Source organism: Alexandromys fortis, unplaced genomic scaffold (assembly GCF_014885135.2).
Source record: "Alexandromys fortis isolate MF-2015 unplaced genomic scaffold, M_Fortis_MF-2015_v1.1 scaffold_7, whole genome shotgun sequence".
Classification (NCBI taxonomy): domain Eukaryota; kingdom Metazoa; phylum Chordata; class Mammalia; order Rodentia; family Cricetidae; genus Alexandromys; species Alexandromys fortis.
In genome coordinates, this window is record NW_026067920.1 from 9,179,475 (window position 1) to 9,206,607 (window position 27,133).

The 27,133-nt window shown below is 47.4% G+C and overlaps 1 protein-coding gene, 1 long non-coding RNA gene, 1 other non-coding gene and 1 pseudogene across 4 annotated transcripts in view; 1 reads left to right on the forward strand and 3 right to left on the reverse strand.

Annotated features, from left to right (window-relative positions):
• Positions 1-2,618: 2,618 nt before the first annotated feature.
• LOC126500723 (uncharacterized) lies at positions 2,619-5,697 on the reverse strand. Its single transcript, XR_007591409.1, has 5 exons — positions 5,546-5,697; positions 5,238-5,309; positions 5,086-5,141; positions 3,523-3,606; positions 2,619-2,788 (listed from the first exon to the last, which is right to left on the reverse strand). It is a non-coding gene; the product is annotated as an uncharacterized lncRNA (long non-coding RNA).
• On the reverse strand, positions 4,704-4,835 carry LOC126501023 (small nucleolar RNA SNORA9). Its single transcript, XR_007591491.1, has one exon. It is a non-coding gene; the product is annotated as a small nucleolar RNA SNORA9 (small nucleolar RNA).
• Positions 5,698-16,099: 10,402 nt separating the features above from the next.
• Positions 16,100-16,215, reverse strand: LOC126501018 (uncharacterized; annotated as a pseudogene).
• A 625-nt stretch (positions 16,216-16,840) lies between these two features.
• Ccm2 (CCM2 scaffold protein) overlaps positions 16,841-27,133 on the forward strand; it is a 48,739-nt gene continuing 38,446 nt past the window's right edge. Inside the window, exon 1 of one of the 2 annotated variants that reach the window (XM_050140831.1) lies at positions 16,841-16,983. In XM_050140831.1, coding sequence (XP_049996788.1) covers positions 16,954-16,983 — 30 coding nt within the window. In that variant the 5' untranslated portion in view covers positions 16,841-16,953. The remainder of the gene's footprint in view (positions 16,984-27,133) is intronic. The other variant, XM_050140833.1, reaches the window with a different exon arrangement.

Consider the following 27,133-nt stretch of genomic DNA (forward strand, 5'->3'; position numbering starts at 1 on the left):
TATTCCTTTACACCGTGTGAAGATGTGTCACTGGGATTGATTTAATAAAGAGCGGAATGGTCAATAGCTAGGCAGGAAGAGGTTAGATGGGGCTTGTGGGGACAGAGAGGACTCGGAGAGGAAGAAAGGTGGAGCCACTAGCTTGATGCAGAGAAAGCCACAGGGGTAGAGTGGGGAGATGAGGCGATGAGCCATGTGACAGAATGTAGATTAAAATGAATGGGTTAATTTGCTATAAGAGCTAGTGGGACAAGCCTAAGCTAAGACTGACCTTGCATAGTTAATCATAGTCTCTGTGTTGTTGTTTGGGAGCTGGCAGTAGAGAAAGAGTTGCTACTCATTGTTGAGTTTATAGATGTGCAGTGCATTTAGAAATGGTTGGCTGGACACTCAGGTTTCTCTGAATAGTTCTCCTGATTGCAAGGTCTGCCCCAGGCGGCCAGCTCTCTCTGCTCCCTTCCCTCATGCTGGGAGGTCAGATGCAGGCCCCCATGTTCCCAAACATGAGTTATTTGTGGGTCAACTTTGAGAGTTCTTGTGTTCACAAATCCCTGATCACTGTATTTCCTTTTTCTCCCCCCCCCCCTTCTCTCTCTCTGTCTTCCTTTCCTTTTTGTTTTTCAAGACAGCCTCTCTGTGTATTCCTGGCTGTCCTGGAATTCTCTGTAGACCAGGTTGGTCTCAAATTCAGAGATCTGCCTGCCTCTGCCTCCTGAGTGCTGGGATTAAAGACATGTGCCACCACCGTCCGGCAGATAATTTTATTTCAGTCATTTAATTTGATTTTTAAAATTATTTGATAATGCAACATATCTAATGAAATTATAAGTTTTTGTCCATCATGTAGTAAAAGCAAATATCATTAGTGATAAAATGAGCCACTGGCCAAAAATACCCCAGATCCAATAGCAGGGCTCTGGCTATACCTTGGGCTGGTATAGGACTCTTAGACAGCCAGGCTGCATCCTTGTAAGCCTGGCATGGAAGCGCTTCATCCCCAGCCTCCTGGGGTAGTCTTTGGTAGGGTTTTCCCAACCTGGGGACTCCCACCCTTGGGTTTCATTTCCCAAAATCCCAGGCCTTAAAAAGATCTGGAACTTGTGCTGATTCAATCAAGAACTGACGTGGCTGAGTTCCAGTAAAATCTGAGACACAGAACTCTGTAATCGATAAAAATTTCACCTGTCATGATATAGTATATTTTCGGGTTTTTCTCCTAACCACTTAAAAATCCCAAGACTGTTCATAGGTCAGAGATTGACCTGTGGGTGTAGTATTAGACTCTGGCTGTTTCCGATATCAGTGCATGACTCAGCCCTTCCCACCCTGGTGGCTTGCACAACCACGTTTGCGCTGACTGCCACGACCCACACAGGAGTTACTCTCATTTCACATTATTGAAGCCAAGGAGATGACATCACATTTAATTCTTTCCTGGATTGAACCAACTCTGGGCTCTTTCGTCACCGAATCCAGAGGCTCCAGCTTTAACAGAACGGCTGGTCACTCTGGACAGGTTGTAGCCAGTTTCCTCATGGCATAGTCCTTATAAAAGCAGACTAGCCGAACCCAGCTAACACATAGACAACACACCACTCAAGTCTGCTGGCGACTGAGGAAATCCTGATAGTTTTCCTGTTATCTAGCTCAGGGTCAAATTGGCCATCTATGATGGTGTTTGCTTCTGGTCTTTGCAGCAGTCTTACCTAGGTACCTGCTTCCCCTATGAAGCTGAACCGCAGCTTTTGTGCCTGTATGTCCGCGTGAGGGTGTTGGATCCTGGAGTTACAGCATCTGTGTGAGCTGTCATGTGGGTGCTGGGAATTGAACCCCAGTCCTCTGGAAGAGCAGTCAGTGCTCTGAACCACTGAGCTATCTCTCCAGCCCTGAAACCTGATTTATTCACTGTGCCCTCAATGGCAGATGTTGCCAGGCTTTGCCCACATTTTGACATCCTTGTGTGAACTAGCCCTGTGTGCACACCTATGGGTAGACTACATTACTTTCCAGCTGAATAGATCACCCTCAGGGAATTTCTTCCTGGCTTCTTAGGTAACTACTGGTATTCCAAAAGGCAACATGAATGGGTTTTTAAAACTTTTAAATGGTGCTGGATCCCCTGGAACAAGTTTCAAGAGGTTGTGAGATCATATAGGTGCTGGGAATGGAACCCAAGCCCTCTGGAAGAGCCAGGGTGGGAAGACACAGGAACACCATCAGAGGGTTATCACAACCTCTAGAACTGGAGTTACAGCTGTGAGCTGCCCGATGATGTTGGTACTAGAAGCATATCATACCCTTGACTGCTGAGCCTTAACTAAGTTTCAGATCCTTAGGTCTCAGGGCACAGTTCCTCTGCACCTCACCCTCCCTCCCACTTAGCCCTGAGGTGACCACTGCTCCAGCATGACTCATTCACTCAACCAAGTCCAGTCAAATGGCCACTCTAAGTATATCCAGGGATGAGGCGGTACACGTTATCACTGCACTTGAGAGGGCACCTGGGCAGTGAGACCCTTCCTCAAAACCACAAAGTGCTTCAGCGTTTAGAAGGACAAGGCACCTTGGCTCACTCAAACTGAGTCAGTTTAACAGACAAACAAACACGGAAAGATGGATCGTAGATAAAACTGCATTTATTGTTTCTGGAGACTGGGCTTCTTGTAGCCCAGCCAGGTAGGCCTTGAATCACAATCTTCTTGCCTCCACCTCCAAGAGCTTGGATAGCAGGTGTGCTTTCCTTTAGCTGCCTCCAGTATCCATGGTTTATTAAACTCAGATGTTCCATCTGCAGAGATCAGAAACACCACGCAGTGAAAAAATCAGGCAATATCACAAAACCAAGGGCTGCTCTAAGTGCCCACTGCCGTGAGGGGCAATAACAAAACCTGACCCAAGTTTCGGATCCTTACTGCATCCAGTGAGCCAAAAGGCCCGTGGCCCACATTTTGCAGCAGCCCACACCCATTCCAGCTAGACATAATCATGACCTCATATGCACCATGCTAAATCCAAACCACAGAGGCAACCAAATGTCAGGGCCCAAGTCCAGATACAGAAGTTTTGAAATAGTTTTGTAAACTTTAACACAGTTGAACTTTCTGAGATTCAATCACATGGCTTATGGAAAGGCCACAGGGTTTTTTTTTGGGGAGGGGGGTGCCCTTTTTTATTGCTGTTTCTGTTACAGCTGTTCTCTAATTCTTTGTAGACCAGGCTGGCTTCAAACTCACATCTGCTTGCCTCTGCCTCCTAAGTGCTGGGGTTAAGGCGTGCCCCCTGCCTGGCTGTTTGTTTTAAGCCAGGTGACTGGCTGATGGACGTCTGCCACAAACAGAAGTGAAGCCTAGACCTGCTGGTACAGACTCATAAATCCAAACTCCCGGGAAGGGGAAGTATGGGACAAAGACCTCAGAGTCATCCTCGGCCATGGAGTTGAGGACAGCCTAACTTACAAGAGACACTTCCTCAAAACAAACAAAAATCCAGAAGTGACCTGGTAGTGTCTTCTTGCATCCTTACCTCTTCCGAAGTTCCATCAAACAGCCTGGTAACAACAGCCATGTGTCATCTCAGGTCTCCTCTAGCGCTGGCACCTTGGGTTCCCTAGGATGAAGAAGAGTCAGTGAGCCGGAAGCCTCGATCGTAAACTAAGGACTGTCTACATCATTTACCCAACAGCTCCACACTCCCCTTCAACTCCACCCCCCAACTTCCAATCTTCTCCAGCAGGAACTCTGGAAAACAGCACAGGCCGTGGGGCTAGAAATACCAAACCTCCACCTGACAGTTCCTGCGGGGAAACCCCTGGACACACAAGACTTAAATGGTGGAAGGACAAGGTCATCTCCTGCCAGTTGCCTTCTGACCTACATGTGCCACCCGCGGCTCACACAAGCACATAAAATAGAATGGAAGACCTGGCTCAGGCAGTGGTAGAACCCACCGTTAATCCCAGCACTTGAGAGGCAGGCGGATCTGAGTTGAAGGCCAGCCCGTTCCACTGAGCTAGTTCTAGCATAGCCAAGACTACACAAACACTGTCTGGGGGGGGATGGGGGGGGGTAATAAACTAAAGATTTGGAATCAGGGCCTGGTATGGTGGTGTACACTTTTAACCCCAGCACGTGGGAGGCAGAGGTAGGGGATCGGTGTTCAAGGTAATCCGGGGCCCAGTGAGACCCCTGCCATAAGGGCACACACTTGTAACTCCAGAACTCATTAAGGGTGAGGCAGCAGGACTGGGAATTGAAGGTCATCCTCACCTATCTAAGTTTCAGGCCTTCTCACAAACAAACCCCCCAGTACAAATGCCCTCCTCTCCAGGAAGGCCTTCCTTAGGTGTTGGCGTACTGGCCAGATCTCCACCATCTGCAGACACTCAGCCCTTGACTTCCTTGCCTTCTAAGAACAAGCCCAGGACCCACATGCCTGCCTCTCCCTGGAAAGCAGAACCACGTGCCACGTCTGGAGTTTCATTAGAGTACGGGAACCAAACTCTTGGTCTCCATGCTGTCTACTTTGTAATTGTTTTAAGAATTTAAAAGTTTGTACTAACCCCGGAGGCACAGAAAAATATCCAACGACTTATTTGCCTCTACACCAGAATTGTGCAAAACCTTCCCACCAGAGTCAAAACAAGGAAGTGCAACATTTGTCAATTCTATTCACATAGAATTTACCCACGTGGCAGGAGTCTGCCATATTGTCTGAAATTTCTATAACCTTGCTCTGGAGAGAGCAGGGCAAGGCCTCAAACCACTTCAAACTGCTCTGGCAAGCACTGTAGGAATGCACAGGGTCACTGCAGACCCAGGCACGCTGGAGGCTTGCACAACCCACACAGCCCGCACTGGTGTCTCCAAGACCCAAGTGCCCGGACAACTCTGCTGGGGAGAACTAGTCCTGAAGGTGAACTAGAGAATGAGTTTGGCTCCAGAGGCCCCGGATTACCTGTGTTGGCTGAGGGAGCACAGAAGGCTATCTGGAAGTGGGTATCTTATTTACAAGTCTATGCGACACTAATTTTAGAACACTGTTCCTAAACGGTTGGGACCACGGAAAGAATCTATGTAACATACATACCCAAACAGGAAAAATGGCCTTTTCTTCCTTACTCTTCTCAAGATGTATTTTCGAGGCTGGAGAAAAATGCGACACATTAAGTTAATCCGGTAAAGGTTCAGAGAAATGAGGGTTCACTTCCAGACAGAGCCCAGCTTTCACAACTGACTTACCAGGACATCTTCCAGAAGAGCTCGGTCAGCCCTTCCACGCTGTGAGTCCATCCTCTTGGCCTCCATTTCCACCTAAGAAGGGGGACAAGGCACGTTCAGCCCCGGCCTGTGCTTATCACCCAATTCTAGCCCCTCGAAACTCTCTCCGGGGACAGACTCTCTCGAGGGCGGCAGAAGTCGCTAAGGTCTGGAAAGCGTATCCCCGAAGTAGGCCTAACTTACCCTGTGGCACGTGTCTTCCCGGGGGAAACCGTCCCTACTCGCAGTGTGACCTCCCGCCTCCCGCCACCGAGCCCTGCGATCCCTACCTGGCCTCAGGATAGCCCGGCATGGCCCCTGGTCCTTGATGGCGGCAGATGCAGAAAAGGGAAGGTGCACAGCACACAACGGTGAGGACGCGACACACATGGCTGCCAGCCGCGCACGCGCGCTCGTATTTAGCGTCATCGACAGAGCAGCGAGCCACGCACGCGCCTAACGTCATCGCGCAGCCCCTCCCCGAAGCCGGGTGCGCGGGCTCCAGGATGGTGACGTCGGCGGACCCAGGGCGTGGCCTCGAGCGCGGTTTTGAGCGTTGGGCCCGCCCTGGTGGTGGGGCGGGCGGTCGCTGGTGATCCTCAGGCCATTAGACCAACTTCCAAACCAAAAGCTAGCTCCAAGGTCTGTTCCCTTATATGGCCACTTCCTCCTCCCGAGGTTGACTAGGAAGGTCCAGCAATCAGAGTATTGAAGTTCAGCAATCAGAAGCCCCTTTGATAAACCCCTTAATTAACATGCCCAATTAAAATGAAACACCTTATCCTAATATGGGGTTTCCCTTGTACTGCCATTTTCCTGTGTCACGTCTGTCTCCTCTCTATCCAGAGGCAGTCCTTTGTCCCTCTGGGACAAATACCCCTACCCACTTTCCCTTTTCCTTCTCCCTCTTCCCTCTGTTTCCTGTGTTTGTCTCTTATTCCCTGCCCTCTGTCCCTCTGGGGCAAGTAAATCTTTGTGCTGAGAACTTGGTCTTGAGAGTCCTGAACCTTTCCTTTCAATCTCTGCTTGTGGGCGGTGAACTCTGCATGCCCACCCACATATTACATACGCGTGCGTGCACATACACACACAATACATGTAAAAATTCTTGAGACTGTAAGGATGGCTCAGTAATTAAGAGCGCTTGCCAGCTAGTTGGTGACTCATGTCTTTAAACCCAGCTCTAGGGAGGCACATCTGTGAGTTCAAGATCTACAGAGCGAGTTCCAGGACTACCAGGACTAAACAGAGAAACCCTGTCTCAAAAAACAAAACAAAAAGAGCACTTACCTCTCTTACAGAGGAACCAGGTTCAATTCCCAACACCCACATGGTGGCTCACAATTATCTTCAACTTCAGTTCCAGGGGATCTATATATTCGAGAGGCTGGGATTACAAACCAGGCCCAGCTGGAAGTCATCTCTTGGAAATGTAGCTGTCAAGGGACTAGAAGCTCCATCCTTCAATGTCTTGGTGACAAGAGCTTGTTCCTTGACTCCAAATTGCAAAACCTGCCTGTTGTAGGCCAACAAGATGACTCACTGGGTAAAGGCACTTGTCACCAAGTCTAATGACCAGAGTTTGATCCTTGGCATATATATGGTCGAAGGAGAGAACCAATACCCACGGACTTCCCGTGTCCAGTGTGATATTCACGCACACACACATTAAATATAATTTTGTGGCACACGCTTTTAATCCCAGTACTTGAGAGGCAGAGGCAAGTGAATCTGTGAGTTCAGCCTGGTCTATTTTATGAGTGTATCTTAAGGTTACTATTGCTGTCATAAAACACCATGATCAAAAGCATCTTGGGGAGAAAAGGGTTTATTTCATAATCATATAACTGTTTATTTCATATTCAACATTCATATTCAATATTCATATTCGATATTCCGATTGCTGTCAAAACACCATGATCAAAAGCATCTTAGGGAGGAAAAGGTTTATTTCAAACATTTTATTTCATATTCATATAATAGTTTATTATCAAAAGCAGCAAGAGGGGCTGGAGAGATGGTTCAGCAGTAAAGAGCATTGCCTGCTCTTCCAAAGGTCCTGAATTCAATTCCTAGCAACCACATGGTGGCTCACAACCATCTGTAGTGAGGTCTGGTGCCCTCTTCTGGCCTGCAGGCAGAGTACTGAGAATACTGTATACATAATAAATAAATAAATCTTTAAAATAAATAAATAAATATTAAAAAAAAAAAAGACGTGAAGTGATGGTGGTGGCACATGCCTTTAATCCCAGTACTTGGGAGGCAGAGGCAGCCTGATCTCTGTGTGTTTGAGGCCAGCTTGGTCTACAGAGCTAGTTCTAGGACAGCCAGGGCTATTGCACAGAGAAACCCTGTCTCAAAAAAACAAAAACAAAAACAAACAAAAAAAAAAGCAGCAAGAGTAGGAACTCAAGCAGGCCAGGAACCTGGAGGCAGGAGCTGATGCAGAGGCCACAGAGGCTGTTGACTGGCTGCTCATTGTGGCTTGCTCAGCCTTTTTTTTTTTTTTTTTTTTTTTTTTTTTTTTTTTTTTTTTATAGAACTCAGGTCCACCAGTCCAGCGATGGCACCACCCACAATGGTCTGGGCTCTTCCCCAACAATAATTAAGAAAATACCCTACAAGCCTGGCAGTGGTGACGGCACACGCCTTTACTCCCAGCACTTGGAAGGCAGAGGCAGGCAGATCTCTGTGAATTCGAGGCCAGCCTGGTCTACAAGAGCTAGTTCCAGGACAGGCTCCAAAGTCACAGAGAAACCCTGTCTTGAAAAACCAAAAAAAAAAAAAAAAAAGAAAGAAAGAAAAGAAAAGAAAATACCCTACAGCCAGATCATGTTTTGCTTTGTTTTTGTTTTTTTGAAACAAGGTTTCTCTGTGTAACAGCCCTGGCTATCCTGGAACTAACTATGTAAAGCAGGTTGGCCTCAAATTCACAGAGATCACCTGCTTCTGCTTCCTGAGTGCACCACCACTGCCCAGTGCTACAGTCAGATCTCATGGAGACATTTTCTCAATTGAGGTTCCCTCCTTTTAGATAACTCTGGCATGTATCAAATTGACATTAGCCAGCACAGTCTGAGTGTGTTGCTTGTATATTGTCTGTGTATGATGTGTGTGCGTCCCAAGGCCAGAAGACTGCACTGGATCCCTTACAACTAAGAGTTACAGTTGGTTGTGAGCTGTCATATAGGTGCTAGGAATCAAGTTCTGGTCCTCTGGAAGAGCTGCCATCTTAACCACCGAGCCATCTATCCAGCCCCTGGCAGTCACTTCTCATTGAGAAGGGATATAGCCTAGAGTATTTACCTAGCATGCTCAAAGCCATATGTATGTTTAGCCCTCAGGTCCTCATAAGCCAGGTAGAGTAATCTATCCCTTTAAGTCCAGACTATCCTCATCCACATAAAAATTTGAGGCCATGGGCTGGAGAGATGGCTCAGCGGTTAAGAGCATTGCCTGCTCTTCCAAAGGTCCTGAGTTCAATTCCCAGCAACCACATGGTGGCTTACAACCATCTGTAATGAGGTCTGGTGCCCTCTTCTGGCCAGCAGGCATACACATAGACAGAATATTGTATACATAATAAATAAATAAGTAAATAAATAAATATTAAAAAAAATTAAAAAAAATTTGAGGCCAGCCTGGGACACATGAGATCTTGTCTCAAAAATAGATGCTCTGTACATGCGATAAGTTCACATTTACTTAATGAAGGCTCAGTCCCTTCAGAGCCAATTAGAGTAAAGGTTCAATGAGTTTGTGTTTTCTGATTTCAAGACCTACAAAAATAATGAAAGAGCTGGGCAGTGGTAGTGCATGCCTTTAAACCCAGCACTCAGGAGGCAGAGGCAGGTGAATCTCTGTGAGTCTGAGGCCAGCTTGGTATATAAGAGCTGGTTCCAGGACAGCCAGGGCTACACAGAGAAACCCTGTCTCAAAAAGCCAAGAAAAGAGAGAAAACAATCTCTGGATCACAATGCCCTCTCCGAAGCACAGCCACTCTATATGGTCCAGATAAAGGAACAGTGAACTAAAGAACCCTGATGCCACATTGTAATGAAGATTAACACACTGGCTGACTAGGAATGTTCACCTCACATTGCCAACTTAGCTGGGGCTATCTTTATTTATCTGACTTTTATTTGACTTGATTTTTGGAACTAGGGTTTCTCTGGGTAGCCCTAGTTGTCCTGACACCACTGTCCTAGTGGTCTCTCTGTGGACCAGGCTGGCCTTGAACTTGCTGTGACCTTGAATTACTGATGCTCCTGCCTCTCTGCTCCTAAATGGATTACCTGAGTGCACTCTCAATGCCTGGCCCCTTTTGTTCAGTGTAGATAGAAATTAAAAAGTAGGCAAAGTGTAGCTTCCTTAGTGATAGCAGCTCTGGGCTCTGAGTGGTTCTCTGTGCTCTTCCAGCATCCAGAGCTTGAATCTGCAGCCTTCCTGGCAGCTGGGGCCAGCAGCTCTTCCTGCAGTTTTCTAATAGGCTCTTGTGGGAGCTTCTGTTTCAGCTATTGGAGGCTAGCTGGCAACAACTCAGGGCTAATAATAGTCCTGGATGTTATCAACTCCTTAATCTTAATGAGAGCAACCTGCTCTACCTGAGATAGAAATCACAAACAGGCAAAGCAAAGCCATCCCAAGGAGGCTTAACCTCCTTGATTGATGCTTCAGTGTGTAGAATGGAGGTGGCCCTGGGTTGTCCTGACAACGACAGTGAGAGGATGCTGCGTGTGTTTGGTCACTGGCTCGCTCTGGTATTTTGAGACAAGTTATCACTTTGTAGTCCTGGAGGGACTGAAACTCACAAATCATTGGTCTCAAACTTAAATCAAAGGCTGTGTGTGGTGGCACACACCTTTAATCTCAGCACTGGGAGGTAGAGGCAGGTAGATCTCTGAGTTCAAGACCAGCCTGGTCTACAGAATGTGTTCCAGGACAACCAGGCTTGAGACCCTGTCTCAAGCAAGCAAGCAAGCAAACAAGAAGAAAAAAATGAACAACACAACCTTCATCAGTCCTCCTGCCTCAGTCTCTTAAGTGGTGGGATCATAGGTGTGGGTCCAGCAGACCCAGTAGGAGTACCTATGCACACTGTGTGAATATACGCCACTATGGTTGCTTTAATAAACAAACTGACTGGCCACTAGCTGAACAGGATAAAGTTAGGTGGGAAAGCCAAACTGAGAATGATGGGATGAGGAAGGGTGGAGTCAGGGAGATGCAGGACATGCAGAAAATGAGGTACCAAGCCATGAGCCACATGGCAAAGCATAGATAAGAAATATGGGTTAATTTAAATGTAAGTATTAGCTCTTAATGGGCCTGAGCTATCAACCAAGCATTTATAATTTATATTAAACCTCCGAGTCAGTTATTTGGGAAGCAGCTGCTGGTTATTTGGGAGCAGGCAGTCGGGACAGGAAAACTCGGCCTACAACTGTGCCTGCCAATTTGTACAAGTATACTCAACCTCTTGTCCAGACCATTATGGGTTTGGTGGTGTTCCCTCATGGACTGCTATGGGGGCATCTAAAGTGGCTGCAGAGGGGCAGAGTCACCTGGAAAAGCAAAAGGCTATCTAAAGGGCCACAGCCAAAGCAAATCTTCCTTGGCGGTGGTGGGGTATCTGACGAAGCCATGACTGGAACGAAGTCTCTCAAGATGGCGGTGAGGCATTTAGGACCTCTGAGACTTTCGTAGTGGTGGTTTGACCAGACCAGGGCAGAGAAGCTCCTCTCAGCTGCATTTCCACATGTGGCTGCACGTGGAGGGATGAGAAGCCAGGCCGTAGTCAGTAGCTCTTGCTGACCCCGAGCCTTGGCCATAGGACCCTTTTATTTTGCCTTACCTGCAGAGATGCTTATGAAGGAATGTCTCCAACACGGTTAAATATAGTATGACAGAACTAGGAATGAAGAATACTCCAGGAACTGGAGGATGGAGAAGCCACATCCAGAGAGTTAGTGGAAAAGGTGGCAGAGCTGGGTGACAAAGTCCAACAGCCACATTTACCAGGGGTGCATCAGATTGGCGTGGTTAACCTGCTACAGCCAAGAAGAGCACCTCAAAGAGGACGGGGGGGGGGGTGCTCTCGCTGTGGGGAAGTGGAGCAGATGTTTGAAAAGCTTGGGCTTCTGAAAGGAAAAGAAGGACTGGCACCAGATTATGGCCCTCATGAGGGGGCAGTCTGGGAATTGGATAACTCGGCCATTTTTCTTCAAGAGGTTTAAACAACAAAACGGGGTAGGGAATTTATTGGTAAGACAGCAGGATCCAGTGGATGGAGAGGTGGCTTGGAGGGGAAAGGGACTCACTGCCAATCCTGAAGACCTAAACTGCATCCCTAGAAACCGTATGGTGGAAGGAGAGAACCGACTCTGCAAACTGTCCTCCAACCAGGAACTAATGCCTGCTCTGTGGCACAAGCACATGTGTGCATGCGTGCGCACACATTAACTAAGTAAATGTGTTAGAAGGAAGGAAAAGAAAAAGGGGTAATCAGCCAGGGTGATAATGCCAGTATTGGGAGAGAGAGACGAAAGGATCAACAATTCAGTGTAACACCCGGTTTTGGTGTTACACCCTCTGTACAGCTCGAACGCCACTGTACCTAAAGCGAGTCGGGCAAGGCCTGGAGATTAAACACAAGACACAAAGAGACCAGGGTCATTCCATAGGAGATCAAGCGAACGCCATTTATTTAGACTTGGGAAGGTCCTTTTCTACCTAACTGCAGCACTAGGACCCCCGCCCAGGCAGTGGGAAATTACCATATCAACAATGAAACGAATGCCCTGCAGCTAATCACCAGGCGGGGGCAGGGGAAAATACAGGAACTTAACCAGGCAGGGCAGAACGCTAGTCATCTGACTAGAAACTGTGTGCGCCCTAGGAATAAGGGCTGAATGCTTAGTCGTGTTGAGCAGAAATTGTCCTTGAGATGTGCCCCAGGAATAAGGGCAGACCAGGGCCCTACAATTCAGTGTCAGCTTTGGCCATCTGTCAGGCCTGAGATTCTCCCTGGCTCAAAAAGGAAAAAGAAAATCGCTGAAAACGAGGCTATTTTGCAGCGGCACCTTGGGAGAAATGAGACTGTGTTATAATTCTAGCTGTTTTCATTGGTGTGTTATGACACCAATCCCTTAAACAATCAGACCATTTATACATTTGAGAACGTGACCCACAACCTGCAGTAGATTGCACAAGAAACCAACCCTCAGTAACAGTCATTGGCACAGGAAGCCAGTTTGTTGTAAGTCAGACTTATAGAAAGCCAAGAGCTCTCTGGTAACAGCCAAAAAAGCCTATAACAAAAAAAATCTATAACTTCTTTGCCACCTCCAAATATGCAGAACCTGATTAATAACTGGCAGCTTCCCAAATTTGTGGCCTGTCTTTCAACTTAATTTAAGACCAACTACAAGAAGATATGCTCTCCTAATCTAATGTGTGAGGTAACCACAGTGGACAGACCCTAACCAGATGTGTGAACAGGTGGCCACAGTGGACAGACCCTAACCAGGTGTGTGAACAGGTGGCCACAGTGAACAGACCCTAACCAGATGTGTGAACAGTGGCCACAGTGGACAGACCCTAACCAGATGTGTGAGATATATATAGCAGACAGACCCTATGTGTGAGGCACCCACAGAGGACAGATCCTAAGTTTCTTTCTTTTTCTTTTCTTTTCTGAGACAGGATTTCTCTGTGTAGTCCTGGCTGTCCTGAAACTAGCTCTGTAGACCAGGCTGAACTCACAGAAATTTACCTGCCTCTGCCTCCCAATGCTGGGATTAAAGGCACGTACCACCAGTGCTCGACAGATTCTAAGTTTTATAATCGGGGCTTTCTCTTCCTCCCTCTCTGCCTTGTTCTTGCTTTATTTACATATTTATTTGTAGACCTGTTATGTAACCCCAGCTGGCCTCAAACCTCAAACTCAGGGCAATCCTTCTCTTTAGTCTTCTGAGTTCTGGGGTTATAGGTGTAAACCATCAAGGTGTTGTGGAATATTATTTTAGCTATGGAAAGATGTGTTACATTGTTTATGCTGCAGAATATGACTTTACATATATGAAGGTGTATGTTCCATATGTTTATGCTGTATTTGTTTAATGATATAAGGATGTGTGTTTAATTATGTAATGATATATTTCATTTGTTTCACCTTGCCTACCTAAGGCACCTGATTGAAAGCATCTAATAAAAAGCTGAATGGCCAATAGCTAAGCAGGAGAGGGATAGGCAGGACTGGTAGGCAGAGAGAATAATAGGGAGAGAAATCTAGGTTCAAGAGAAGAACAAGGGAAGAAGGAGGAAGAGAGAGCAAGGGGAAAGAGAGGGTCACGCCTGGGGCAAGAAGCCAGGCAACTGCCAGTCAGACAGGAAAAGTAGTGAAAGTAAGATGTACAGAAGGAAAGAAAAGTAAAAAGCTGTAAGGCAAAGGTAGATAAACAGGTTAATTTAAGTTAAAAGAGCTAGCCAGAAAAGAGCCTAAGCTAGGCCGAGCATTTACAATGAATAATAAGTTTCCACGTCATGATTTCAGAACTGGTAGCTGGTCAAAACAAACAAACAAACAAACAAATAAAAAAAACCCTGGGTACACCAAGGCTGTTGGGAGCACAACACAGGTCCCCTAAGGCTCACAGGTGTCCAGTGTCCAGGAAAACCAGTAATGTTGAGCACACAGGATTGTCTTCTCAAAGGATATAAAGCCTGCTCTTCCCTCCAGAAAGCTGGGAATTGGTGATCTTTGTTATCTATTGGGCCAGGCCACATCAAACTCAAACAGCCAGGACTGGAGATACCTCGTAGTTTAAATGACTCTTACAGCCAAGGCCTCCCCAAGCTCCCACAGCCAAGCGCAGAGATACCTAATAGTCTAAATGACCATTACATTACCTGTACAGCCAGGGTCTCCCCCAAGCTCCCACAACCAGGACCAGAGGTGGCTAATGTCCAAATTGACTGCTACGCTATTTGTAAGACCAAGACCAGGCCAGATCCTTCCTTAGGCCATTAAACTAGTACAGGTGGCCTATTTTCAGAACCCATCTTCTTGGAAGAAATGACATGTACCTTGAGTTTAATCTCTGGTCCCGACTCTCATGAGTATTTTGTTCGCATGTCTGTAACTGTATGTACCATGTCATCAGATCCCCTGCAACTGGAGTTACATACAGCGGTGGGCTGCCATGTGGGTGCTTGCAACTGAACTCAGGTCGACTGGAAAAGCAGAACGTGTTCTTAACCCCTGAGCCACCTCTCCAGCTCCAAACCTTCTTGATCAGTGATGATATGGGAGGGCCCAGCTTGCTGTGGACAGTGCCACCTATGAGCACGGGTATGGGAAGTACCCTTCTAGTCCTCCTGTGCTAATCCATAGACACAGATGAAAGAGTCTATTTAGTCTTTAACCCTTTAACAGAAGGTGCCTGGTACTTAAGACATTCTACAATCTGCCATCAATGAACCTTTCCACATATATCACTCTTCATTTGTTTCGTTTGAGATAGGGTCGACCAGCTAGCTGGGCGGTTGTGGCGTACGCCTTTAATCCCAGCACTTGGGAGACAAAGGCAGTATGTGTGTCTGATGCAGGTTTGGGTCCAAGATTGGCAGATGCAATTATTCAGAGAGGATTTTTGTACATAGTGTGTGTGCAGAAAAGGATCGAGGTTGCATTATTAAAGAGGGTTGTGCAGAACCAGATGGAATCTCAGGCTATGGAAGTATTTCCTAAGCTTGCTTGCCTCAGTTCTGTTTATAGCTTTGATCAGAACTGGGAAGAGAAAAATCACATCCATTCAGAGTCTCCTCTACAATTTGTGAAAAGATGAAATATGTGCCAAAGAGATGGTTCTGTGGTTTAGATGAGAACACTACATAGAATAAGCAACCGTGGAGTGCTCAGTCACAAAGGGGACATCTACATCACACCCTTCTTGAGGCTCAGGAACCATCAGCAAAGAGGGAGCACAAAGATTATAAAAGCCAGATGTGCAGGGTGTTAGTAATGGTGGTGCGGCACGCCTCTAATCCCAGCACTTAGGAGGCAGAGACAAGCAGATCGCTGAGATTTCTAGGCCACCCAGCTCTACACAGCATGTGCTAAGATAGCCAGAGTTACAGATAGAGAATCAGTCTCAAAAGAAAAAAAAAAAAAGCTGGAGGCTGTAGAAAGGGTTGTAAGAGTGCCTTCTGGACATAGCAGGATTCCTGCACTCACATCCAGCTGTGGGTGTTTGAGTAAGACCTGCACCAGACCAAAACAGTTAACATTCTAGCTCTGAGTGAAAGGAAGTCATGAGCCTCTCCCCACCCATAGTGGAACTATTGAACAGAACAGGAGGAGCCGTATTTGAGGGTGTGACTCTCTATTGCAAAAGAAAAGTGCAGGAGGCCCTGACAGAATCGATTACAATTAGCAGGCTACTTAGTATTTTAAAATAGATATTGGCTTCACTTAGCATTTAGCTTACCGTCAGCCAAGTCCTTACTGTGGGTTGGTGTACCAGCAAGAAGTAGAGACTTGTTAGGGGTGCAGCATGCTTTTCAGACTCGCCCCCACCCCCTACCCCCGCCGTTCTCTGAAACTGTTCTATGGATATGGTTAACTATATACGATGACAACTTATTTCTGAGTGCCCTTGCTGTTGTAACTCTTATTTTCCTGAGGTACCTAAGCTCACACGCGCCTTATTGCAAATGGACACGATGACCTCACCCGTGGCCACATTACACTTTCCAGCTTCCCAAATGCATCCTGTATACGTGCGTGGCTGGAGCTTAGACTGGAAACACAAGCTCGGAAACATTAATATCCATTAGAGTACTATCTTCAAGGTCCCTTAGGACGACCCACGCAGACAACAGGTTGCACACACTACCTAGGAGGCTGCCGTTGGCAGTCACTTTACATTTCTGGATTCAGTTTTTTTCTTCTAAGTCTCTTGTAGCTACGGGTGACCTTGAACTCCTCATCTTCCAGTCTCTAGCAGTCAAGGGCTAGGGTTACCCAGGAGTGTGTCGCCACACCCAGCCAGAACAGAAAGTTACTAGAAAAGGGTTTCCTTGTGGCTCACAGTAACAAGCAAGAAAAGGCAAGTGGCAGCGCGCCCAGAACCAGGGATGAAGAATGGCCCTGCCCCTTCCCAGGGGCTCGAGGCCCGCCCCCCAGCCGCGAGGCAGGCTGGGAAGTCGGCCTCTCTAAAGATGGCGGCAGAATTGAAAAGTTGGAGCCGCTCCCGCGCGTGCTCTCGCGGCCGTGAAGGGTTCGGGCGAGCTGGAGTGGAGGGCGACGCCCTTCCAGAGGGGACGGGACGGGACGGAGGGAAGGCAGGCGTGCTCCCCCGGCTCCGACGAGGCCGTGACCCTGGGCCTCTCCCGGAGCACTCGGGGGAGTCGACTTGGTCGGGCCGGACGGCGCCCTCCGCGGGCCTCGCGCCTCCCTCGGGCCGGAAGTGCGGGCGCGCCGAGGCTGTGGGCGGGGCAAGAGGGGGCGGGGTCTCTGCGGTGGGCCGGCTCCCCAGGTCCGGAAGTGCGGGTGGGGCGCGGCCGGGGCGGAGACTGCGGGCGGGCGGGCGGGCGGCGCGGTGAGCGCGGGGGTGGCGGGCCCAGAGTGAGCATGTAGCGGCCGCTGGCGGTGGGGCTCCCGGGGCGGGCCGCGGGGGCCGCATGCGGCGACATGGAGGAGGAGGGCAAGAAGGGCAAGAAGGTGAGCGCTCACCGGCGCGTCCTGCCGCGGGACCGGGGCGTGGGTTGGGGGGTCCCTCCGGGAGGGCGGGCGGCGGAGCGGGCTGGGACCGTGGTCAGGTGGGCCTGCGGCTCGCGGAGGAAGTGCCGCGCCTTTCCGGGGGAGGGGGTCCCTTTAGCTGCTCTCCCGGGGCCGGCTTAGACGGCCAGCCAGGGGGCCCGCCTTCTCCGCGCGACGGGCTGGGGCCGCAGAGGAAGTGGGCCCAGTGAGGGGCCAGGAGGTGGCCAGGACTGTGCGGTGACCGGCGAGGTTTTTTACTGCCCACTTGGCTTTGTTTTTGGATGTCCAGTAAAAGCAGAGACGGGCTCAGCTTCTCCGCCGGTTTGCTCGTCTACTGTCGCTTGTACTTAATACCATTGAGTGATTTTAGTGACGTTATGTTTGGCAGTAAGATTTAGGACATGGTTCAAGAGACTCCTTCGTTTATGTAGTTTTAAAATGTGGCTTTAATTACAGGCTTGAGTAGTTGATAAAGAACGTTTTAAGGAGCCTGAGAAGACCATGTGGGGATGAACTGCCATTAAAGTGGAAAGTGGGGTTTGATAAAATGTATCTCTTTCAAATAAATGCTTTGCAATCTTAATGTTTTGCCTGTCATTTTCATTTTGGTTAATGTGTGTACTTTATGGACAAGTTTAAAACAGACTTCGAAGTCCTAGCTCTGTCTTTAATGGCCGCACTACTCATCACCTTGTTTTAGGAGGTGCCCCATTTATTAGAAAGTCTTCCTTGGAATGGAGTGTAGCCAGGTGGCCTTCAGGGAGTCCAGGCCAGCGGCGCTGCCCCCACTGTCATTGTTTTAAGACAGAAACGTGCACTTGCCGTTCGGATGCCCTATCAGTTTGCTCCCTCCGAAGATAGCTTGAGGCTGGGAAAGAGCCCAACAAAGTGATTCAGTCTACAAGTGCTCCACAGAAAAGGGGGAGCTGAGTAGTGGAAAAGGATTTAGCTAGGAAAGAGGGGTGCTGTTTAGGAAGGACCTGGCTTAAGTGTGGTTGTGCTAAAATTGGTGCCAGCTCATCTTTGCACTGCCAGTAGCCTAGAACCCTGGGGACTAGTCACCTACTGTATTTGCACCACACGCTTAAGTGCCCATAGGACACCTGGCCCACATTCTTGTCTGGACAAATTGGCTGGCTGACTTTTGCTGTTTTGTATCGTACCAGTTTGGATGGAAAGCTGAGGAGCAGAGAGATGCATTAGGACTTCCCTGAGCTTTTGGATCAGTAGTAAGAAGATGTTAAGAGTTGTGGGTAGTGAAAAGAACTATGGGTATAGACAGTCTGGTTAATCTCATTGTCTATTAAGGAGTAAAGAGTTGTGTCAGGGCCTACACTAGCAGTTGTATGCTTTCTGCCACTTTAGTTTGTCCCCTGTAAACAAGAGAAACAGCCTTTGGGACATGAATTTCTGTGTAGGCCATGACTTAACACAGTTTACCAGGTCTTCTGATCAGGGAGCTGGCAGAACCTTCCTCTTGTGCCTTTTTTTTTTTTTTTTTTTTTTTTTTTTTTTTTGGAGACAGGGTTTCTCTACTATGTATCCATCCCTGGCTATCCTGGAACTTGCTATCTGGACCAGACCAGGCTAGCCTCACACTCACAGGAGCCAACCTCTTGAGTTACAAGCGAGTGCCACTGCACTTGGCTTCCTTGTGTGCTTTTTAATATGTGATATCTCCTCCAGTTTAGGAGTTTGTTTCTCATAATGATCCGTTAACTAGAGATAACTTGTTTTAAATTTACATCCCCCCCCTCCTCCTTCCACTTCCCACCCCAGATGGTTTCTTTGTGTAGACTTGGCTGCCCTGGAACTCTCTGTAGACGAGGCTGGCTTTGAGCTCAGAGATTCACTTGCCTCTGCTGAGTGTTAGAATTAAAAGTGTGTACCACCACTGTTCCGCTACAAAGTTCAGTCTTAATAAATTTCCTTACAGTTTGGACATGCAGTTTGCTCCTTCAGTAAGGGACAGATTTGAGCCTATGAAAACATGAATGGGGCCTGAAGATGTAGCTGAATTGGTAGAGTGCTTGCCTGCCAGACCTGCAGCCCAGGTTTGGATCCCAGTGCTTCATAAAGAGGCATGATGGTGCATTGTAATCCTGGCACTTGGGATGGGGAGGTAGGAGGCTCAAAAGTTCAAGGACATCTTTGGCAGCTTACAATGGATGGTGGCCAACCCGCGATATAAGAACTTGTCTCAAAACAACCAAAACTGGACTGTCAGGCCTTTCCCAGGTCTCAGATACTTAATTTGTTTTGATGTCTTATCGAGCAATGATTGATGTACATTTTACTCTGGCGTGTTCTTCAGACAGACATCAGTGACCTGCTAGTGATCCAGAAGACCAAGTAGATGTCACGGAAGTGGTCCAAGTATTGTCTGCCCTTCTTCAAGCTGCTGTAGCACACAGAAGTATGGTGCTAGCAGGATATAGTTCAAGCAATCTGCTGAATCCCTGCTCTGTCCCACGAGCCCATAGTAATGGAGATTCCAGAAACGCTAGAGAGCTTTAGCGCTAGCTGGTAGAGCTGGATCTGTCCCCACCAATCCAGAGGATTGAGTGCTCCAGAGAATCTGGCTGCTTAAACTGTGGGCCCTGTGAAGGAACGTCTGCAGTGGCTGGGACTTTTCTCAAAGTACCTGATTTGGATTTGGTGATTGAGACTCTTGTTTTTATAGTAAAGTTTACTTTTAGTTAAAAAAAGTTTTTAATGATTTTATTTTATGTACATTGGTGCTTTGTGTGCCTTTGTGTGTGAGGGTGTCAGACCCCATGTAACAGAAGATACAGACAGCTGTGAGCTGCCTTGTGGGTGTTGGGAGTTGAACCCAGGTCTATCTCTCCAGCCCCTTTAGTTTTGTATGTGTGCTTATCTGGGTAGGCTCACATGTATGCAGGTACCCTCTGGGGCTGGACTTAGAAGCAGTTGTGAGCCAGCAGACAGAGCGCTGGGAGTTAACTGGAGTCTGCAGTAGCAGTAAGTGCGTTTATCCTCTGAGCCGTTTCCCCAGCCTTGACTAAGGCTCTTATTTACATTATTTACAGAATAGTCTCAGATGTGTATATTATATTACTATTCTGTCGTGATGAATGTAAACCCCGTACCACTTCTTTTGGTTTTTAGGGTTTCCCTGTCATATAGCCCTGGCTATCTTGGATCTCACCCTGTAGACCGGCTAGCCTTGAACTCAGATCTGCCTGCCTCCTGAGTGCTAGGATTAAAGGTGTGTACCACCATTGCAAGATGATCTTGAACTCCGATATTCCTGGCTTCACTTCTGACACTGGGATTTTAAGTGTTACTTGGGGATTAGATCCAGGGCTTTGTGTGGGATAAACAGTTAATCACTATCAATTAAGCTATATTCTGTTTTTCCACCTTTTTTAAAACAGGCTCTTATTAGCCCATAGGCTGGACTGAAACTCATTTTGAAGCTCAGAATGACTTTAGCCCATTCAACTTCTGATCCTCCTGCCTTTACCTCCTCAGTATTGGAACTACAGGCACACACCACCATGTCTGGATTTATGGAGTGTCAGATTGAATGTGCACTCCTTTGTGCATGCCAAGCAGGTCCTCTGCTAACTAAGCTATTTCCTTGACCCTGTAACTCTCTCTCTCTCTCTGGTTTGGTTTGGTTTTGGAGATGGCCTCATGTTTCAGATGGGTTTAGAACTTCCTTACCCCATTCATCCCATTCATGCAGTGTCGGGGATCTGTCCCACGACTTTGTGCATGCCAGAACTCTACTCTTTGATCCTCTTCTTGAAGCAGGGTCTGGCTGTGTAGACTTGTCATTCTGAAACTTACTGGCTTCGAATCTGTGATAGTCCCCCTCTACGTAGGTGTTGGGATTTCAGGCATGTAACACCTGGCTAGTAATTACTTTTTTAAATTACTGTTTTTAATTTTTTAGGTTTATTATTGTGTATGTCTTTGCCTAATGTACACTGCATGTGTGTGTACCTGTGCCCAAGGAAGTCAGAAGAGGGCATTGGACCCTCTTGATCTGAAATTACAGTTGTGAGTTCCCATGGAGGTGCTGGGAATGGAACCCAATGGCTGAGCCAACTCCAGCCCTTACTTAGTTGTGTGTGTCCACTAATGGGTATATGGAGGTCAAAGAACAACCTGCAGCAGGGAGTAAGAGTCCCAGGACCCTCTTTGGGTGACTTGAAAGTGCCTGTAACTCCAGTTCCAGGGGCTGTGACGCCTTCAGTTGGCCTCCATGGACACACTGATGTGTGTGTGTGTATTTTTTTTTTCCCCTTGAGAGAATCTGACCATATGCTCCTGTCTGGCCTAGCCCAGGCTAGCATTGAATTCACAGAGATTCAACTTTCTCTGCCTCCCAAGTCCTAGAATTAAAGGTATGTAGAGCCATGGCTAGTCAGAATAAATTTTTTTCTTTTTGTTTTGTTTGTTTTTGAGACAGTGTCTCTTCTGCATAACCCTGGCTCTCCTGGAACTCACTCTGTAGACCGGGCTGGCCTCAAACTCAGAGATTCACCTGCTTCTGGGATCAAAGGAATGGGCCACCATACCCAGTCAAAATACTTGTTTTTGTTTTTCGAGACAGTTTTTCTCTGTAGCTTTGGAGCCTGTCCTGGAACTGCTCTGTAGACCAGGCTGACCTTGAACTCACAGAGATCCCCTTGCCTCTGCCTTCACCACCACCTAGCTAAAAATAAAATATAAAAGATGGCTCTCTGCCACCTCGTGAGTCCTGGTGTTTGAACTCAGGTTGTCAGATGGCTTCAAGGCACGCACCACTATGCCACGTCTTTTTTTTTTTTTTTTTTCTTGAACAGAGTCTCCTGTATTTAGTCTGGCCCGAATCTGCTGTGCACCCGAGGATAACCTTGAACTGTGGACTCTTGTTGCTGCCACTCTGATGCTGGGGTGGTAGCTGTGCATGACACCACGCCTAGCTACTGCGCAGTGTTTATGTCGGCTTTATTTACTGGAGTGCCCGTGCCATTCTTCCCATAGTGAGACCATGCAGTTTTGGGAAGTTGGCCACCTGGATGCCAAATCAGAGACTATGAGAGGTGCTGCAGTGTATTAGGAAGATGGCACCAGCAAGTTCTAGGTGGGGGCTTGGGGCTACTACCAAAGTCAGAAGCAGGGAAGGGATAGATAACCATACTGTGCCGAGGCTCACTAGGCCGCAGGACCTTGACGTTGGGTCTGTGTCCACTCAAGCTGCTGTTCTGTACTAGTCTGCCTATTTATCCATTACATGAGTGTTGGTCAGCACCACCAGCGGCAGGCACAGACGCTGCACAGAGCAGCCTCTGGGTAGGAAACCGAGCCAAGGGCGAGTGGGAGAAGTTCTGATACAAATGATCAGAAAAGCCTTCCTGTTATAAAAACTTCAAGTACAAAGGCAACCCCCTTGCCTGACTTCAAACAGGATTGATGAGTAGGCAGCCTTTTTTTTTTAATTAATTTATTCTCATTCCTGCTTGTACAGGTGTAGGCTGAATTCTGCTCCCACCTTAGTTCAACCCCCCACAATCTCTCGAGGTGACTGTATAAGGAAGAAGAAGTATTTAAAGAGATGCCTAAATGTTTCTTTTCTTTTTGGTTTTTCGAGACAGGATTTCTCTGTATCTTTGGAGCCTGTCCTGGAACTAGCTCTTGTAGACCAGGCTGGCCTCGAACTCACAGAGATCCACTTGCCTCTGCCTCCTGAGTGCTAGGATTAAAGGTGTGCGCCACCACCTCTTGACTGCTGTTTCTTGTTAATTGTTTTTGAGGCAGGATCTCTAGTTTAGGCTGCCTTGAACTTTGTTGTCCTTGAAGGCCTGGAAGCTGTGGAGACTTCTCCCTTAGCCTCCCAAAGAGTTGAAATTACAGCTGTGCCTCACCGTTCCTGGCAAGAGATGCTTAAGTGTAAATGGGGTACCTGATTTGATTGGTGTTTTTATGAGAACATTTATGACAGTCTGGGATCCAGGACGAAGATACCATCCATCTACAAGCACAGGAGAAGCCCAGGGGCAGCGCCTCTGCCTTCACCTTGATCTTGAGTCTCCAACTCCCTCCCGGAGCTGGGAGAAAATAAGCTTCAGTTGATCAAGCAAGCCATTTTTATTTTTTCAAGATTTATTTATTATGTATACAGGGTTCCTCTTGCATGTATACTTGCATACCAGAAGGGGGCACCAGATCTTTATGCATGATTGTGAGCCACCATGTGGTTGATGGGAATTGAACTCACACCTCTTGAAGAGCAGCCATTGCTCTTAACCACTGAGCCATCTCTCCAATCCCACCCCCCTTTTTTTAAATTAACTTTGTTTTTGGCAGTACTGGGTATTGAGCCTAGGACTTTAACCATACTAGGCAAGTGCTATGCTGCTGAGTGAACACCTGGGTTTTTTTTCTTTTTTTAAACATGGTTTCTTTGTGTGACAGCCCTGGCTGCCCTGGAACTTGCTCTGTAGACCAGGCTGGCCTGAACTCAGAAATCTGCTTGCCTCTGCCTACTGCCCCCTGAGTGCTGGGATTAAAGGTGTGTGCCACCACCACCACCACCACGCAGTTTAGTGTGTGTGTGTGTGTGTGTGTGTGTGTGTGTGAGAGAGAGAGAGAGAGAGAGAGAGAGAGAGAGAGAGAGAGAGAGAGAGAGAGTGCCTGTTTCAATAAGAGGTGTACTTGGTACTTGTTCATGTGGTGGGAGAGTTGAACACTGTCATCCTCTATCGCTTGTACATTTGCAAGGTCTCAGTGAGTTTGAAGCCGTCTGTTTCAGTTAAGGCCGGCTAGCCAGTGATCTGCCTCACTCCAGACTCCAGCTTCCAGACTCCAGCTCTTAGGTTACAGATGTGCGCCTCCATGCCTGGTTTTTTTCATGAGTTGCCAGGGATCTGAACTCGTGGGATCTGTGCTTGTGCAGCAGGCATTTTGCCCACTGAGGCATTATCCTCAGTCCTTTAGTGGGGTGTCTCGAGGTTACTCTCGAGGACACTTTGTGGCTGGGTGGACTGCGTTCCTGGAAGGTTTCTGAGGAGCCAATCTGCATGGCTGCTCTGGACAAGCTCTCGGATTATGTAAAGATCAGAGGTTGCATCTATTTGAAAGACTTGAGACAGCATTTTACTCTGGCCCTGGCTGCCCCAGAATTTACTCTGTGTGTTGCCCAGACTGGCCTTGAACTTGTAGATCTGAGTGCTGGGGTTGTAGGCATGAACCATCATAGATGACTGCAGTTCCTTCTTTAGGATCAAGGAAACAGAGTATTTTGGGAATGACTGGGGGGGGGGGGAACAGGTTTTATATCTTTAGGGGTCTCTAGAGGAATGGCTAGCTATGACCTGCATAAGTCACACTGTCATTGGAAGACTGGATCCCTTTAGTTTGTTTGCTACTGCTATACTTGTCCCATAGTCTGAGAGAAACAGGGTTTGTTCTGTGGCTAATGAGAGAGGATCTCACTGTAGCAGCCCTGGCTGGCCTGGTACCAGCTCTGTAGACCAGACTGGTCTTCAACTCTGAAATATGCCTGCTTGGCTGAGCAGCAGTTCTCCATCGCTCACCCTGCAGAGGTGAAAGGGTTTGTGTTTGGATTGTCCAGAGAGCCAGTAGAGGTTTTGATTTTGGGTTTCTGGTGCTGAGGGTTGAAAACCCAGTGCCTCAGGAATGTAAGGCTGGGTCTCTATCACTAAGCCACACCCCAACCCAGTCTTTTTCTTGTCCTTTCTAGTACAAATAAGAATTTTTTTTCCCCTTAGGTCTGTGCTGGTGCCAAAAATGTGACATTTTTTCCTCCCAAGTGTACTTGATTGGTAACAGTTTTTCTTTGGCTTGGGTAAAGATTTAGGCATTTGACTACTGGCATTAGTGTATACAATGAAAGTAATCCTCTTCAATGAACACTTAGGAAGCTGGACTTTGGCTTTTGTTTGGGGCTTAAGTTGGTGTATCACGTAACCCCGGGAGGTGGGAGCTGAAAGGGAGCAAACTGATCAGCCTGCCTCTCGGGACATCATGTGTGGTGGCAGTTGGGTGCAAAGCACATTTCATGTGCTTGATTACTTGTAGCATTGACAGCAAAAAAGAAAAATTAAAATGTTTGTATCCATCCTATAGTTTAAAATTCCATGAAAGTTTTTTCCACAAATCTTTAACCTACTTTGTGTGTATTGTGACGTGAGCCCTGTACCTTCTGTGACTTACAGTATTCAGTTTTCTTTGTTGGTTTACTTGAAGTGAATATGTTATTAAGGAGGCTGGGCATGGTGGTGCACACCTTTAATCCTGATACTTGAAGGCAGAGACAGGTATATCTCTGGGGATTGGAGGCCAGCTTGGCCTACATAGTGAGTTCCAGGCCAGCCAGGGTTACCTAGTGAGACCCTGTCTCAAAAGGGGGAGGGCCTGGAGATGACCCATTGGTAAAGAAAGAACACTAGCTGCTCTTCCAGAGGACCCAGGTTCAATTCCTTACAATCTACATGGCAGAAGCCGTCTGTAACTCCAGTTCCGGGGATTCTGATGTCCTCTTCCTAGCCTTGGGCACCAGGCAGGAATGTAGTACACAAACATACATGCAAGCAAATTACCCTGGCTTATAAAAATAAAGAAAATGTAAAGAAAAAAGGAGATGACCTAGATTGGTAGGCTTACATGTCAGAATATGCCCTGGGTCTGACTGTTGAGTCTGCTGTTTGCCAGCTCACTAGCTCCTGGCTGGTGGGCATCTGATGTCAGACCCTGGCCAGCTACTTTTTTGAGACTCCTCTCACAATGTTGTCTGTCTTTATCTCGAAACCCCCAAGGTGCCTGTGGCTCATTTGCTTTCATTTCTTCAACCCAGCTGCCGTGGAAGCATTTTATTTTTTAACACTTATTTATTTTTATTTCATGTGTATGAGTGTTTTTCTTGAATGTCTGCTCACCGTGTGAATGTCTGCTCACCCGTGGAAGCCAGAAGAGGGCAATGGTTCCCTGAACTTGAGCTGCAGACAGTTGTGAGCTGCCTTGTGGGTGTTGGGAAGTGAACCCACATATTGTGCAAGAGCAGCCGGTGCTGGAGCTGCTAAGCTGTCTCTCCAGTCCTCCAGTGTTCTTGGACTTAATTGCACCTCGATTTTTATGGTGACTTGAACTCAGCTTCTCATGTTTACGTATTCTTAGCTCTTCCCTTACTTGAAAGTTTTAAATTTTATGTGTATGGTTGTTTTACCTGTGTCTTTATCTGTGTACCACACATGTGCCTGTTGCTTGCAAAGACCAGAAGAGGGCATCCAGTCTCCGGGCACCGGAGTTACAGATGCTGGTGAGCACCATGTGGGTACAGAAGTTGAGCCAGTCTCTACAACTCCATATCCTGTTGAGTTACTGTCTCTCACAGTTCAGGCTGATCTCAGGTTCACTACGTAGTTAAGGCTAGCCTTGAACCTGAGCCTCCTTCCTCTACCTCCCAAGTTCTGGGGTTGTAGAATATACCATTACACTACACGACTTTGGTTTTTGTTTTTGTTTGTTTTTTGAGACGGTGTCTCACTAGGTAGTCCCTGCTGTCCTGGAACTCACTGTAGACCAGGCTGGCCTTTGCCTCCCAAGTGCTGGGATTGAAGGCCACCACACCTGGTTTGTTCTTTTGGCTGAAGGTGGTGGTAGAAGCTAGCTGAGACTGTCCTCTGACTTTAAGTGAGAATGACCTTGAACTCTTGACCCTCCTGACTCCACCTTTCAAGTGCTAGAATGTTAGGGTTAGGGTTAGGTTTATGATTAGGGTTAGCTTTAGCGTTAGGGTTAGAGGTAGGGGTAGGGTTAGGGGTAGGGTTAGGTTTAGAGGTTGGGTTAGCGTTAGTGGTAGCCTAGGGTTAGGGTTAGGCTTAGGGTTAGGGATAGCGCTAGTGTTAGGGTTAGGGGTAGGGTTAGAATTTGAAGTAGGGTTAGGGCTCTGTTGTGCACAACCACCTTCTAGATTCTACCACTGACCTTGGCTGCATTCTTTTATCCCAGTCCAGTTTTCCTGCCCAATCATTGACTGTTCTGATTCTTGGGGTGCATCAGAATGTATTAGCATCAATATTATTCTATTTACTCTTTTGGTTTTTTTTTTTTTTTTTTTTTTTTTTTTTTTTTTTTT